The sequence below is a fragment of the Electrona antarctica genome, assembly GCF_951216825.1.
Source record: "Electrona antarctica genome assembly, chromosome: 7".
Classification (NCBI taxonomy): Eukaryota; Metazoa; Chordata; class Actinopteri; order Myctophiformes; family Myctophidae; genus Electrona; species Electrona antarctica.
In genome coordinates, this window is record NC_136812.1 from 39,581,225 (window position 1) to 39,598,645 (window position 17,421).

General features: G+C 41.6%; 1 protein-coding gene across 1 annotated transcript; it reads left to right on the plus strand.

Moving 5' to 3' along the window:
- Nucleotides 1-2,436: 2,436 nt before the first annotated feature.
- alkal1 (ALK and LTK ligand 1) lies at nucleotides 2,437-17,201 on the plus strand. Its single transcript, XM_079506684.1, has 6 exons — nucleotides 2,437-2,701; nucleotides 3,114-3,407; nucleotides 7,525-7,578; nucleotides 9,197-9,277; nucleotides 11,064-11,137; nucleotides 16,618-17,201. The coding sequence occupies exons 2-5, from the start codon at nucleotides 3,125-3,127 to the stop codon at nucleotides 11,126-11,128; spliced, it is 483 nt and encodes a 160-aa protein (XP_079362810.1). The 5' UTR covers nucleotides 2,437-2,701; nucleotides 3,114-3,124; the 3' UTR covers nucleotides 11,129-11,137; nucleotides 16,618-17,201.
- Nucleotides 17,202-17,421: the final 220 nt, after the last annotated feature.

The window sequence follows — 17,421 nt, forward strand, 5'->3', positions numbered from 1 at the left end:
AGTCAGATAGCGTATCTGCGCCCGATCTGCGCAAACACAAACACATGAGCAAACATACGTCTCCATAGTAACGGTGATGATGCCGGAAGTAAATCCATGCATGCATTGCGCACCATTGTACGCCTTCTACCGACGTCCGAGCAGGTACGCATGGCCCAGTATGGGTGGTGGCCCTCTATGGTGGTGGCCCTATGGGTGGAGGTGTCAAATTAGGTTCCGTTTCACCATGAAGAGCATTGATTCATTCAACAAGACATGAAGAAAGCAGTTTAGAAGATCAATAAAGAAAGTAGGCTACATTCTTAACTTAATACAAACATGGTAGAAAAAAAGATCCAGATTATACCCCAGGTGAAGAGAGAATTTACTGCATCACTATAGCTAGTATGCTTACATGTAACATCACCATGCAGCCCCCCTACATATCTTAATTTGGAGCTGACAAGAGCATTTCAATCATGATCCTCCTTGGCTTGTCTTATTTTATTTTATTGGAGTCATAGGAATAGACTATGTGACAACCAGGTATAGTCTGGTGACCACCGGAGAGACGGGTGACAGCCGGAATGTAGATGTCACCCCGGTGAGCAGTATGGGTTAGTGCCCCAGCCTGTGTCCTCCGTGAGGAGGAAGCCCCACAACCCTCGGTGAGGCCTTTAGGAGGACCATGCAAGCAGCAAGCAGAGCCGCAGCACCATTGCCCTGCGAAACCATTGCCCACCACTCCTGAATGAAGTGTCTGGTGCTGGGACTCTGGTGCAACGCACAGGTCCTGAGCCTGGTGAGAGCAGGAGTGGACCTGGTGAGACGTAGGAGGGGCCCGGACAGGAGTCAACCCACATGTGGGTTAGGGTTAGGGTCCCACAGAGCCTAGTCCTTCCATGCGCCAGAAGCGTACCTCCCAGCCCTGGCAGAGTAGGGCTGGAGTAGTTCCAACGGATTGTGTGCCCCTAGTTTTTCCCTAGTGGGTCTGATCGAGGGTAGCTACTGGGACGTAAGTCAGGATTTGATCAACCCCGGCTGGGTCGCCTGAGTGAGGGGTATGATGTTGGTAGACCCGAAACCCCGTTGACCTCAGGATACATCACTGAGGATACGTCTCAGGTGCATCCATGCGATGTATTTTTTGAGTGGTGTAAACCACTCCTACAACTGCTTTGTTAGTTGAGTGGTGTAAACCACTCCTACAACTGGCTTTGTTAGTTTACATGTCTGTCTGTCTGTTCGTACCAAAAAATGAGCATGGTTGCTATGGTCACCCAGTTCACACAGGTGTGATTTCATTACGTCAGACATTACCACAGCTGATCAGTCTATATAATAAGACCTTACACCACTCAGTTCACACGGGTGTGATTTTTAGTTATAAGCATGAATATTGACTAAAGAGTTAAAGGTTAGCATATTTAAAAATGTTATAAGCATTTTATAAACGTATATTTACTATAAATCAATGAGGTTCACGTTGACATGATGGTGCCAGCCCACTAGATGGCGTCCTTTCTTTATCATTTCAGTAAATGAATAACCAAAACCCTACACCTATACACGAAACCGCTTGTGTTTAATTGTGGCTTCATGAAATGCACTGCACACAACGTGCAACGTTTTAAGTATGTTACTTTGTCTTTCTTCTTTGTTTATTTTTGTGTTATTTTTTATGCATATCAATTGAAATGATGATTTCTTGATTGATGCCATTCGAATATGCCTTATTATGAGCATTGGGCAAACATCATTTTAGAAGTTATTATTATTTCTAATGCATCCTAATTATAAAAATAATAAAAAACACATTATTGTGTCCTAATTATAAAAAGACGAGATAAAGGCTAGTTTTACCTATAGTTACAATATTGAATTGCATCCATGATTTAGCATATCACACTTAATTGCCATTGGCCTAAAAGAGTGGCCTATCTAAAGAGCTTTTTTTCCCCTTTTTTTCTTCTTTTTTTTCTTCTTCACTCCCGTCCTGTTGTATCATCAACCATAAGCTTTATAAAGGGCACAAAAAAAGTCCGTGGCACAATTATTAGATTTCAATTCACTCGGGCTGGAAAACAGTCTGAGGGTTGTTCTTGTAAGCGCATTCTCTGCAGCGCTTAGGCGGTCACAAGACTTGGACATCGATGAACAAAAACATCGACACGTCAATTAGCTGACAGGTCAGCATTAAGCTTATGCTCTGAGGCCGCCGAGAAACACCTCTCCTGTCTGCGCCCAACATCCAACAAGTCGCTCAACTTACTTTGGAAACTATTCTTTTGCATACTGCGTGGGTGGCATTATAGGCTACTATTATTATTATTTTTCCTGTCCAATGGAAATTCCAATAGGACTCATTTTTACAGGTGAACACTGATTTTCTTGAAAGGACCAAGTTCTGTTGGAAGTTTTGCCCTACAGTGATGTTATGGAGCGCATGAAGGAGGGGCGCGTGCCAAAGGGAGCGACTGTCACTAGAAGAAATTGAACCAAAGATGTCAACATTGCCTTGCCACCCACTCGAAATCGATTGTATTACATTCAAGAAGCTCGCTCGTCGTATAAAACGGGACGCATGATTTCAAGAAAGACGGCAGTGGACACAATCTGCCTCTTTCCGTCGGAACTACAATCTAGACAACGCCTGGAGAGCTTCATACTGAAGACAATTGTGTCCACTCTCAGGACATAAGCATCTTTCACTCCTGAAGCAGTAAGTTTGAAGTTACCCCCTCCTGCCAAACATGCATTAGCCTGTTTAGCCATAACAAATTAACTAGATGCCAGCTGCTGGCATCTAGTTCATTTGCGCTCCTTGGTACGGCACGCACCTGCTTAAAGTTGGGTACCACTTGTACTGGGTACAAAATATCTGTTAATCTGTATACGCTTAACTTTGATATTGATATTATTGGAAAAAACAAGTATGACACATTTAATAACTCACAGATGAAAAGTAGCCTACAGCCTTGGGGCAGCTATTGAACTCACATAAATTGTTATGATAAATAATTATGCTAATCTCTAAAATTGCATGTAAATCACAGACTCTCATTTTCAGCCTTTTGCTTTGACCGCTGCTAAATCAAATTTGACTTTTGCATTTGCTTGTTGCGTTGTTATAGAAAGTGAAGCCATGCAGGTGGAGAGGAAATGGCACATGCTGTTGATGGTCTTCCTTCTGCTAGTCACCTCCTCAAGCCAGACTGGCCAGTGCAAGGACAGCAAGGAGGTGAAGAAAGAGAGAAGGACCCTGTTGGATGTAATCTTGCAGGTTATCGGAGACAGCCAGCAACGGGACAAGCCTGTCTCCCCCAGGCGCTACAGCACTGGACTCTTCACGGCAGCCCAAGACATGAAGTTCTCCTCAAGGGAAAGACCTTTCTATGTTCCTAGGCAGGATAACACTAGACCAATAGGTAAGCTGATAAGATTTATTTTTAGGCTCTGATGATGATAGCATAATCCCCATTTTACTGTGGTGAGGCAGCTGTCATTAGTCTGGTTCGCCCAGCACCTCCTTTAGGTGTATCGTATACAACTGTCACCCTCTTGGATTTACACTCTTTTTGATGAGTGGCTCTGTGCAGGAAATCATAATAAGTAAGTACAGGCTTATGTGTTAAAAGATATGTACAACATTCTCAGTGTTAATTTAACTCTGAAAGTGTGTGAAACTGGACCCATGACTGAGGGTCCATTAAGAAAAGTTAGCTCACAATTTTGCAATTTTATATAAAATTCAGATAAAGCTCAGTAATATACTGTATGTCAAATATACCATAGGCTAGTAGATGATCTCATAATTGGCAATGACATATCAGCTTCTCCTGGATGCCAATTGACATCATTGCTTCCTCGTTCATTCATACATTTCTTGATGGAGTGTCAGAATGATCTGGGAGGGGCAATGGGGACACCGACACAAACTTGTGAATGATTCATTCAGTGTGATTCATCGCAGAATCTCAACCCCACCCCCTTACTATGACGTCCCTTCATCCATCTCCAATGACAAGCGACTCTTCATGGAGCATTACATTAGTGTAGAGTGGGACGGGGGGAATATACAATTTGCATTGGCTACCTAACGCCACGTTATGTCCCCACTCCCCACACTTAATATTAGACGTTATGGTCATGGAATTCAGGGAATATTTGATGAGACTATAAACCTCCCTTGCCCATGTAGTCTATTAAAGTTAATACAGCATTATTGCTCTGTGTATATCTTCAGTGAGTTTTCTATATGATTGCCACTAATATTGAGATTTGCTAGTGTTCCCTCAAGACACTTGTAGGTTTGATGTACCTTTTTGAAATCCACATCAACTATGTGCTTTGTGTTACTGTGCCTTTAATGGCTTACATAAGGCAATGTCCTGACCAGAACTTAGCCATTCAAGGAAGTCCTTAATACACCTCTCTGTAATTGTCTGATAAACAAAGCCACAGGTTGCCTACAGACTCTAATAAAGGATCATGCATCCAGTACCACTTCCCTGTAACTGCCTTCATATTGTCTAGTGCTGGTCTTCTATTCACTATTCTTATCTTCTTCAGATGCAGAACCAGTTGTACGGTAGTTCACAAATTCCGGTTCATTTAGGATATACTGTACAATCGGATTGTGTTTGAAGAACTATCATTTAGATCATCATGTGAGAAAAAGCTTCTACCGTAATTAAACGTGTTAGGGTAACGGGTTAGGGTCCGAGGTTAACAAAAGGCATAAAATCTAATTTAGTGGAATAGGCTCAAGTTAACGTAACTGGAAATGAGCCCCTCACAGACCATTGACTAGACGGAATGTATCCTGTACCTTCTGAGGATATTAAAAGCAGCACATTAGCAAGTGGTGCGTGTGCCATTCCCAAACATCCATGGTCACGCAAATATAAGGAGATGTTTTGCACGTGATGAGGAGATGGAGAAATGCCTGCTTACTATATTGATTGCTGTGATAAACTTGAAGCTGCCTGCATCTTTCCTGTCAGCTGTATCTGTAAACTTTAACCACAAGAACCCTAGTGTTTCGATTCTGGGCATATTATAATAGGCCAACACTTTTCTACTATTTGCACTATATAGACATATATATAATAATCAGTAACCAAAATAAAGCATAATCTCAAGTCCAAGAATGTTTCTGTTATCACACATGACACCAGAGCTAGGGCCAGGTTGTGTGTTTAGACCCTTATACCACCTAATATACAGTAAGCATTAGACTCATGAACCTGTTTATTTCTGCAAATGGGCAGGGTTCTTTCTTGTTTTAACTGATAATGCCCAGCGAGTGCATTTGCTATCGCATTCTATAATATTTTAGTACTTTTTATTTTAGTTTATGCATCCATCTTCAACCGCTTATCCATAGTCGGGTCGCGGGGGCAACAGCTCCACCAGAGAGCTCCAGACTTCCCTCTCCAGAGCAACATCAGTAACTTCCTCCTGGGAGATCCCGATTCCGTTCCAAGGCCAGTGAGTCGATGTGTTTCCTCCAACTGCGCCTTGGTCTGCCCTGGGGTCTCCTCACAGTGGGATGTGCCTCGAGGACCTCCCTAGGGAGACGCCCGAGAGGCATCCTCCCCTCACTCGTGAACAAGACCCAGAGAGACTTAAACTCCTTCACCTGGGGTAATGTCTCATTCCCTACCCGGACTGCACAATCCATTGGTTTCCTGCTGAGAACCATCCATCCATCCATCTTCAACCGCTTATCTGTAGTCGGGTCACGGGGGCAACAGCTCCACCAGAGAGCTCCAGACTTCCCTCTCCAGAGCAACATTAGTGACTTCCTCCTAGGGGATCCCGAGACGTTCCAAGGCCAGTGAGTCGATGTGTTTCCTCCAACTGCGCCTTGGTCTGCCCCGGGGTCTCCTCTCCTCCCAGTGGGATGTGCCTTGAGGACCTCCCTAGGGAGACGCCCGAGAGGCATCCTAACCAGATGCCTGAACCACCTAAGCTGGCTCCTTTCCAGGCGAAGAAGCAGCGACTCTACTCCGAGTCTCTCTCGTCTGAACTTCTCACCCTATCTCTAAGGGAGATGCCAGCCACCCGTAGAAGAAAACTCATTTCGGCCGCTTGTATTCGCGACCTTATTCTTTTGGTCATGACCCACACTTCATGACCATAGGTGAGAGTAGGAACGAAGATTGCTCGGTAGACAGAGAGCTTTGCCTTCTGGCTCAACTCTCTTTTTGTCACAACAGTGCGGTACAGCGACTGCAATACCACCCCTGCCGCTCCGATTCTCCGGCTGATCTCCTTCTCCATCCTCCCCTCACTCGTGAACAAGACCCCGAGATACTTGAACTGCTTCACCTGGGGTAATGCCTCATTCCCTACCCGGACTGCACAGTCCACCGGTTTCCTGCTGAGAACCATGGCCTCAGATTTGAAGATGCTGATCCTCATCCCAGCTGCCGTACACTCGACTGCGAACCGGTCCAGTGACAGCTGAAGGTCTTGGACCGATGGTGCCAGAGGCGAATACTTCTTATAACTGTCATGGGTGTGTGTGTCCCCCGTTGGGTACTTCATTGTAGACAAGTGAGAAAGAAAGATACACATGATCTCTATAGTCATGTGATCAAGACGGGTCTGTTTGATTTCTCATATTCCATCCTGATTGGCTTCCAAAGTTTTCAGGAGTGGCCCATTGTGTACAAAATGCTGCAAATCATTAACACATCGTCCGATTGCGGTGAAACTGCATGCATATTCCCACTAGGCTGAGGAAGAAATGCCACTTGATATTTTTCCAAAAACGATCCTATCCTGGTGGAGACATGCGCCCCGAGGGGCACTTTTTCTAGTTACTATTATTTCATTGCAAATCCTTTGCTATTTTGTTTTGTTACCACAATGTTGAGGTGCTGAAAGCCAAGAATCATACTCCCGTATACTCATGTACTGTACTCCCGTATACTACATGTACTGTATAATGGAACGTATACTACATGTACTGTATAATGGAACGTAACAATACACATGATTCTTCAAATCTTGACTCTTGAGTGGGATCTGAACATCAAAAGGATTACCATGGATGTTTTGGATAGTTTGTTAAATTGGCTGAAAAGTTCCGCCTTTCCTCTTCCTTGGCAAATGCTGCTCATTCCTGGGTCCAGGGGCTAATGTAAAGTTAACCTAGAGGCTGTCTACTTGGAATTCTTATGACACTGATGATCAGCATTAAAACTGCCAAACAATAATCTCTTCAGCCTGTTAGCCTGTTCAGAGTGTATCAGCCCACTAGTGTGCGTTGTGTTTGAATTGTGATTGGGGATGGGTGGATGTCATTCCCTTATCTTTGGAGCTGTTCTGTAGTTCAATCACATCAATGAAGGCACAAGTGCACCACTGACATTTGTATCTGTATTCTTCCTGCATTTCTGACGTGCAATTCCTACACAATAAATGCAGGAAATGGGGGGGGGGCAGGCGGGGGGCACTTCTACTGGTTTAAAACCTTTGTCAAAATATTTCCACATTCCCTATCAACTAATATGTCTTTGTTTTCTGTTACAGAAGTTGTCCCTAGAGATGTAAACCTGAAAGACAAATTCATCAAGCATTTCACAGGTAAGGAAACGGCCTGTCAAGTATGGCACTTTTAAACGCTACTTTTATACAGTATAATTATACTACATGTTCATGCCGAATTTGCCGACATGCGGCCTTCACACAAAGACTTTTACGTTTGTAAAGTAAGTACATTACCTGTTTGTGATGACCCACCCATGATATAAGGTATATAGCCTACAGCGCATATATATCATTATATATTAGATATATCATGAAATGGCACAGATAATCTGAGACTTTCAGAGCATTTACAACAGACCTGCTTTCCAGTGAGTGTCATTCACATGTCTGCTCTGTAAAATCTCAGATTTTCCTGCATCGGTGTGGGAAACCCACGGTAAGTAATAGGCCAGTATAAGCTTAAGTCATACAAATGTGCATGCGTGCTGCTGAGGTTCAGGCCAGGGTGGCCCTGTCTGAGCAGCAGCACCACAGTGCAGAGAAACTGAGCACATGGTCTGAAGGCACTAGGCAGTAAAGTTGAAGGCTATGTGAGGCTAAGCTGATTATTTGTCTCAGGACTTATAAGTAGTCTTCATTATTGGTGTGAAAATCCGGAAGCTTGCTGTTGCAGGAACAGTGCAGAAATACTTACAGGAGATAATTTTGAGGCCTTGTATCTGTTTTTGATACAGTTTTGCCATATTAATGCCGATTCATGTGCTCTGTGAGAGTGTATAGCTGCCGTAGCACGTTCTTTGTAATTTGCTTTTATTTCTGGTGACTGGTAACACATTCACTGTAGATTGTGCATATCCTACTGTAGTTATATGTCAGCACCATGCTATGATACTAACCTGAAACCTGATGTGTTTGTTCTCCAGCCTAGAGGTTACTGATCAAATTTGGAAACCAATCGCAGCCAATCCGAAAGGAATCTGACAAATCTGACTCATACATCTTAATCACTCCATTGAGAATGTGTACAGATCTGTAGGAGTAGTAGCAAAAGATTGGTGGAGAATCTAGTTGCCGGAAATGGGCAGGGTCTATAGAGGGTATGCGCATGCATAAAGTGAATGGCAAAACGAGTGGCAAATCGAGTGGCAAAATGAGTTTAACATTGTTTAACGTAGTTTAATGCAATCATATTGGACTTTTCTGATTGGATGTATGGGCTGTCGATGCCAGAAAGATGTTTTTTGCCACTCAGTATAGGTGTTCCCGCATAACTTGGTTTGATTATGATGTCACGTGCATACCTTCTACAGTATATGGTGTATATATAAATATATATATATATGCGAGTATGCAAAGTTTCACACCGATCAGTCCCATTGGTGCCTTAGATTTGCTGTTCAAATAATTCATACAAATTGGTACTCATTCTCTCTGGTGTCATATCAGTGAGATTATTCAGATTCCTTTCCGTTTAGCTACGATTGGCTTCCAAAATTAGCAAATTTTCAATTTGGCGGCAATGTTGAAAAATGCCCACCATCTTGGATTTTCAAGTGGCACATTGGCACACAGTGGCAGCTAGATTTGACATCCAGAGAACAAACGCACCTGAATTTCATACTTGTATCATAATGTGAAGGATTTTCCCATTAGCCGCTTCACTATTTACCAAATCTTTTTGTTTTTACCTGATAAAGCCTTTTCTCTTAAGCAGGACCAGTCAAGTTTTCATCGGAATGCAGAACACACTTTCATAGACTTTATCACAACACAAGGGATTGCTCAAGACCAGCATGTATGTATGCCTTTGATACTGCATGTTACTTTGTGTATGATGAAATGTATGCCTGCTTTGTCTCTGGTCCTGGGCTATTGATAGACTATACTCTGGTATAGGTTATAGACTTGATTAGTATTAGTTATTTGAAGATGGTGCCCTCTTATGCTGTGTTCACACTGGTGGTGTTAAAAGCTATATAAAACGACCACGCATGGCCAGCTACATTGCTGCTGATTTTACTGCCTAAATGAAAAGGGTTAATGAAAAGGGTACTACAGTACCCTTTTTATTTAGGCGGTGTGGCATGAGCAACCCTACAGGGTTAAATAGCACTGGTTAATGGCAATTGTGGTGGAGAGAGAAGCGGAGTGGAAATGTTGAAACAAAAACATGTGATTGACACTTCACTGCGTCACCTGACGCAGTCATCGTTATCTGTACAATTTTGAAGCAAGCCCAACCTTTTGTTGTTGTCACTGCATGGACGCCCGTCATGCAGTGACGGTGTCTGACGTCAGTTTGTAGATTCATGTAACTGGTTTTCACTGAAAATGACTTGAAGCCTGTCGCCGCTGAACGTGCAGCATTGCAATAGTTGACCATTCCATCCGTAGTCAGTGTTAAGCACTAAGCACTGACTCACGATGGTTCACCCAAAAAAATATTTTTTTTTCTATCGATTGCTCACCCCATGGAGACAAAAAGTCTCCTTTGTGTCTTCATAGGGAACCACTGCTGGTCATCAAATTATTGGCTTAGGAATAAGACAAAAACATATCCATGAATTCAAGTCTCCATGGGGTGAGTAATCCATAGAAAAAGTCATTTTGGGGGGTGAACTATTACTTTAAGAACAAACATAAATTGCATGCACATAACATCAGAGCATGGGGTTTCTCCTTCTCTCAACCCTAACTCGTTTCCCCTTTTTGTAACTCTTGCATCCCTAACCACTTAAAACCTACCGCCCCTATTCTGAGGCGAACATTGCATGAACATAGCAGATCTCCAAGCTTACAATGCGTTGCAACATGGCGCATTGTGAGATATTTTTGTCTTATCTAATTTCACAGAAGAGATTTGGTGTATAGGGAAATATCAGTGGATCTAATATAGAGCCCTGAGGGACTGGTCAATAAAGTGTATATATATATATAGTGGTTAAATGCATTAAAATAGGTTTTCAGTCCTGCTGCAACGTTTCTGTTCTTGACACTGACGGCTGGGCTTTTCCCCTACAACCTCACCCTCCTGTAGAATAAAGAGAAGCATGTGTGACCCTAGAGCCTCCGATTATCCATCTTGTTGGCCTAGACCAGACACGGAGGCATGCTGAGCAATTTAAAAAGGAGATGATTCAGAATCAGAATCAGAACATTAAAGATGTGCTTTAATGTTCAACAAATGTTATTTTTTTCTTATGCAGAACCTCCCAAATTTGACGACTGGGTGTAGTTTTAACGTAGGCCTACTGCCAAAATTGCACAATTATTTACGTAACATTATTTTCATTGTTACCGGTATATTGAGTTCATCAAGTTCATCTTCAAAGGTTTGACAGTAAATTACATTTTAAAGTGATCTAGTGATCTATTATTGGTGGGTCATCTACATTTGCTATTTGTATAAATACTAATTTTGTGCAAAATTGACCTGACCTGTAAAAACTCTGACTTGACCTGAAAAAAAGCTACTCTAGTCTGACAGCAAGTTCTGACCTTTGAGAATCTAGGTGAGGAGTGGTATACTGTTTGCAAATTATATCAATCACATATTTTAATTACCATTTTCTAAATTTCAGATTACAAAAGATGTGCAAGATTGCTTACACGATTAGCAATGAGTCCACTCTGCACGCAATCGTAGATATTGCATGTGAGTAAGACCTTTTCTCTTTTTGGATGGGATTCAATCTGCTTAATTGCTTTAGCTCTTTCTCAACGTCCTTCAGTAGATCTCAGGCCTGACTCACACGTGCACAACAGATTGATGTATGCTTGTTGTACACAAAGGGTGTGATACATCTTGCCCCAATGCATTTCCAATGGGAGTCACATGGTTTGACACAACATTTGTGTTGTATGAGGGGGAGGGGCGCAGTCGAAACACAGCCGAAACACAGCCGAAAGCCATACAACAGCTTGTAGTCCAAAATGTTGTATCAAACCATGTGACTTCCATTGGAAATGCATTGGGGCGGCCATGACACTTACAACATTCATACAACAAGCATGCATCAATGTTTTAAAGGTGTGAGTCGCCCCTAAGGGAGCAGAGCCTGGCCAGTGCCAGATTTTTGTGTCCTATGCCAACCCCAATTTTGGAGAGTCCTAGCCCTCCGATTATTGATGTTTTGTCCGGTAGTTTTTCTGAAAACAATATATTTCAATGAATCACTTTCAACCTTGGCATATCGTCACAGGCTAACATTTTCACGTTTCTAAAATGTTTCATAAATGCGATACATTGTGAACTTGTAGATCGATGTATTAAATATAAGAAACGTCACATCATAGGCCTATAACTGGGGATACCAGTGTCATCAAATTAGTCGAGTAATGACTTAATCTCTGAAGACAGATTCAGAGCTCCGCAGCAGAATCTGTCGGCAGCTCCTGTTACAACGTGTAGAGCAGGGGTGCCCACACTTTTTGACTTGAGAGCTACTTTCAAAATGACCAGCTCGGCAAGATCTACCCACCAAATCAATTATTATACCATTGCTGAAAATAGTTTAAATATGTACCTGAGGGGGCTTCGGAATAGTAGAGTTCATGTTACATTCTGTACAGTATAAGACAAATGCACTTGGAATGGGAAATAAGAGGGGTAGAAATGTTTGTTTTTTTAATTTTCTTCAATATATTTAAATGAAATACTCTTTAGAGGCATGTCATGTGATCTACCTGCACAGCCTTTGTGATCTACTGGTAGATCGCGATCTACCTTTTGGGCACCCCTGGTGTAGAGTTAGGTATGTTGGGAATGTAAACAAAGAAAGACATGCGCAAACTACCTCCCCCTGGCCTGCCGGGGCGCCTGATGGAGGGGAAAGGATCTGGTCGGAATAACGTGTTCCTTCCACGCGCCACGTCCGGCCGGGGAAACTCTCGCCTGTCAGGTGAAAAGAAGCTGCTTGGACTCCTCATGCATAGAAGGAAGCATGGGGTCAGTCCGCTGCCCCCCCAGGTTGGCAGAGGAAGTGTAGCGGCCAGGATTACATTATTAGATAATTGACACTGGGTAAAAAAATGGGTTGCAAAATCGTGGGATAAAAATGATAAGTAGAAAGACATGCGCGACCGGAAGAGGAGGGACCAAACGGGCCAACATCCTGTTATCCACATTCTATTGGGCCCCGCCCCCAGAGGTACATTCAAAGGAAAAAACAGCAGAGGGCGCTGTCTTTCCTTTTGTTTGCCGATGGGTTCCCAGATTGATTAATGACAGATGAATCGGCCAAACCGATAGATCGGTTGAGCTGAGAAGAACAGGACACTTACGAAATGATGGTTATTGACAATTACAAATATATTATGTTTTAATAAATATCCACAGGTTATGCACAAAGTAGACATTCTTGACACTTTATTTTAAATCGTTAAAAAGTCCATAGACATTCTATCCCAGAAATACCAGTTTGTTTACAAACATTCAAGCATTCTGATTTGGTCTATTGCATATTGGTTTGTTATTGGGTGGTCAGAATTATTGAAATGTGTCATCTCTACAATATGTAGCACATTGGGGGAAACTGATGTGCACATAATCATAAGCATGTGTTTGCAGTGCATCTTCCCTACATCTGTAAGCTTTTAGAAGATCATGTTAATTGGGTCAGCTTCTGGTCAGAGAGCGTCCCTAATGTACTGTTTTGTTTAAAGGTGAGAGCAAAGGTGTGAGCTGGGCATTTACCGTTGACAATGACTAATGCTGAGTGATATTTTGTTTGGCCATACTTATTCACAAAAGCATTTAAGCAGTGCTTTTTGCATAAATAAATCAAATTTGACGGTACGATGGATTTCTTACTTACTGAACAGCACACCTGCTCAGGGGCCACGGAACGCTGTTTGGGAACCACTGGTGTCGGGAGTGAGTTGTTTGAAAGTGCTGCTGGCCCGCATCCATGCCATTACGGCAAGGTTTGGTTCCTTTTGGCCCAGATTAATTTCTGCGTCTACAGCCAACATACTGTCTGTAGCAGTGTGTGTCGTCCAAGTTTGACATAGTGAGTTCCTTAACTAATCGTTCCGAGCAGTGGTGGAAAACGTATTCACATGTTTTACTTAAGTAAAAGTATCAATACTGCAATGTAGAATTACTCTGTTGCAAGTAAATGTTCAGAATTCAAAATGTACTTACAACAGTATTTGTAATTTACGTACAAAAGTATTGGTATGATGGTATCAAAATGTACTTTAAGTACCAATAGTAAAAGTACTCATTATGCAGAATGTCCCATTTTACAAGTTTTCAAATATAGTATAAAAATCCTTTGAAAATAGCAGATCTACAAGATCGGCTATTTTCAAATGACCGAAATGTATATAGGGCTGCTGTGGTTAATGTGCTTTTTGTAATAATAATCAAAATCTATTAATGTAGTGGAGTAAAAGTACAACATTTGCCTCCGAAATAGTATAAGTAAAAGTACTGAAAATTTGACATACTCTAGTAAAGTACAAATTTAAAATTGTACAGTACTTAAGTAAGTAAATGTACTTAGTTACTTTCCACCACTGTAAGACCTCACAGGGTGAGGTTGCTCGCGGGGCCAGCTCAGCCCGCCATGACACTTTAGCTGCACTGATTGGTCAACTGCTGTCTAACCCAGCGGTCCCCAAACTTTATTGGCCGTGCACTCCCTGTTACCTCTTGACCTATAGCTGACGCACCCCACAGCGCTAAGTCTCGTTGTATTTGGCTGAAAATTATACATTTTTAATAAGATTATGGCAAATAACCACAGAATGTCACTGCACTGAGAGACTGCAGCTCCTGTATACTCCCGCAGCTGCTCTATACATCTCCTTACAACAGTGTTTTACCAGATTTTGCCGTTTGTGCTGCTAAATAACAGCCTAAAACCGCCATTACCCTTTTCATGTCACGTACCCCCTAGAAGGCGTTCGCGCACCACAAGGGGTGCATGCACCACAGTTTGGGAACCCCTGGTCTAACCCATAGCCAGGGAAGATACAGCTTTATCTTGTGTTGAGTTGTATGCTCATGCCATCTAAAATACTGCTTTTGCATGCATTGCTAAATAGTGTAAAGACAGACCTCTCTGACATTATTTATTTATTTATTTTAATCACTATATGGATGGGCATTGGTATGTCCAAAAACATTGTATCAGATATCAGAAAAACAAAAACAAAAATCTGATAGGATCCGCAAATCTAGCGTGAAATCTTACAAAAATGTCGGTTGCATGGTGGCTCAGTGGTTAGCACTGTAGCATGAACCCAAGAACATGAACTCGCTATAATCCTAAAGATATTTAAGCAAAGTATTAACAAATATCAACACCATGTCATTCCAATCATTATCTCAATATCTCAGAAACATATGAGGTAAACCAGAGTCAGTGAGAAAAATAAATGAATCAAACAATCAAGCAAACAAATAAATAACTAGAAAAAGTGCTTCTCGGGCTCAGGTCAGGTTGTGGCCTCCTGGTGGTGCTATAATAGGCCAATGTGAAAAGGGTGACATTTCTTCTCACGCCTTGGATGGCAATTGGATGATTTGAGGCATTTTGTTGCAAAAATGTTTTGCAGAAATCCACCTGTTGGTGGCGCTATAACAGGCCAATGTGAAAAGGGTGGGATATATTCCTCAGCCTAGTAGGAAAGTCTGTGAAAGATTTCACGTAAATTGCACGCTCCTTTCATGATTTGAGTCTTTTTGTTCAAAACGGGCCAATCCTGCAAAATTTGAAAGCCATCGTTAGCCAATTAGGTTGGAATCTGAAATATCGGACAGATCCGTCTTGAACACATGACTATAGAGATAGTGTGTAACGATTTTCGGGATTTTTGGACAGAATCTGGAGGAGTAATATAAAAAAATGTGTTTTTAAAAAGTCTGCCTCCTGGTGGCGCTATAACTTTGGGGCAGAGGCTCATCGTTGGCATCCAGGGAGTGTGTGTGCAATTTGGCACCGACCAGGTTAACGGTGCCGGAGATTAGCTGGTAACAGACGGACGGACGTGCACACACACACACACACACACACACACACACACACACACACACACACACACACACACACACACACACACACACACACACACACACACACACACACACACACACACACGGACGGAGTGCAAAACATACTCTCTCCCCACGCCTTCGGCCTGGTGGAGACAATGAGGCAGGTAGACCCGACTCAGGCTATCTGCATTTCTTTCATTTAGAAACAATTCCTCAGTGTAATATTACAATTTAAAATGTTCATTTTTTTTTTACAATTTACAATATAAATAGGTCTTTGTCCATCTATTACGAGTCACGACAGCAGGTGTGATGCATTCAGGTGTATAGTCTTGGAGTCAACCCATGCTGTCATTGAATGAATGCCATAAGGTCAAGATGGACTGGCATGAAAGAGTCCTTCCGCACAAGTGATTGCTCTTAGGGTAGTACATTTTAATAGCAGATATTCAGTGACTCAGAAAATTAGACCCTGTCGTAAGACTATACGATTCTGAGAATTGAGAGAATGAGAAATGAATGTGAAATGAATGTGACAAATGGGGAGCCGTTAAAGGCTTGGTACAGTACTGTGACTCATTAACACAGACATCATGGTCATCAAAAAGACCTTACTACGTAAGTTGAATGCAGTGGACTGCACATCCGTTCAACTTCACACAAAACATGATTCTCTCCTGCTGCATGTCCAAGCTAGAGCTGGGCAATATATCAACATTACATCAATATCATGATATGAAACTACCGGTAGATATCTTATGGGATTTGGGATATCGCAATATGTCATATATGTCATATGTGTTGTCTCTTCCTGGTTCTAATCATTCAAACTCTATTTTATACTCTGAAAGGTTCTCAAACATTTTCACATTGTGCTTGTAAATCTGTTATTACTGGGAAAAAAGTCATCACTCACAATATTGACAGAGGTATTTGGTCAAACATATTGTGATATTAAATGTTTTCCCATATCACCCAGCCCTAGTTTAGGATGTCACAAATGTGTCATTCTCAAAACTAGACTGAAGAGCCCAGTATTTTAAATCAGTTAAAAAATGTGGAATTTCAAGGTTGAAAAAATGCCATAATCAATTTCTGTTTTGGTATTTTTTTTGTTTATTTTGCTACAGGTTCAATATATGAAAGAGGGATCTACTGTATGTGTTGCCAAGGAAGTGCCTTCTTCGAATCAGCACCAGTCATAACATTGTTTTCTTTTGTTGTTTGTTGTTGTATTTTGTATGTTTGTCTTTCTTTTTTGGTATCACAAATGCTGACAAACATGGTTATTTTGAAAGAAAATGCTTTTTATTTTAATGTGCCGTCCGTGACTCCGTGTACCATGTATTTTTAAGAAACCATTAATTTAATATTAAAATACTCCTATTTATTGAAACGGTATGTATATAATTATTCACAATCATTCAGAAATATGATAATTTCTGGTAAAGGTCTCATGAAAGGAATGTAGGAATGTAGAGGAAACGTGTCTTTTTGTCACTGTGTGAATTCCTGCTCCAGTATTATTTTCCTCTTTGTTGATGATACATCCTGAGACAGGCCTGCCTTGGTCTTAAAGATCTGTCTTTCACTGTCATTGTCTACATTACATTTTATTTGGCACTTGAGTGATTTCAGACTATGAGAACGTATGAAATGCCAACAGTGGTGATAATGCACTGCAATACTGAACAATAAAGAATATTGAAGCACAGCCTATTTTGCTATTATTGTAAAAGTGGGGGGTGGAGAGTGATGTCATCGTCGGCTGGTTGTATTGTTTTAAGCGTTAAATATTTTCAAAGTGTAATGGTTTGAACTCATTGCTAAAATAGCTAATGATTAAATGAAATATATTTAATAATTATATAAAATATGTCTTTTTCTAGGGTTATGAGCAAAGGCCCTGTAATCCATTGTAAATGGATTTTGAA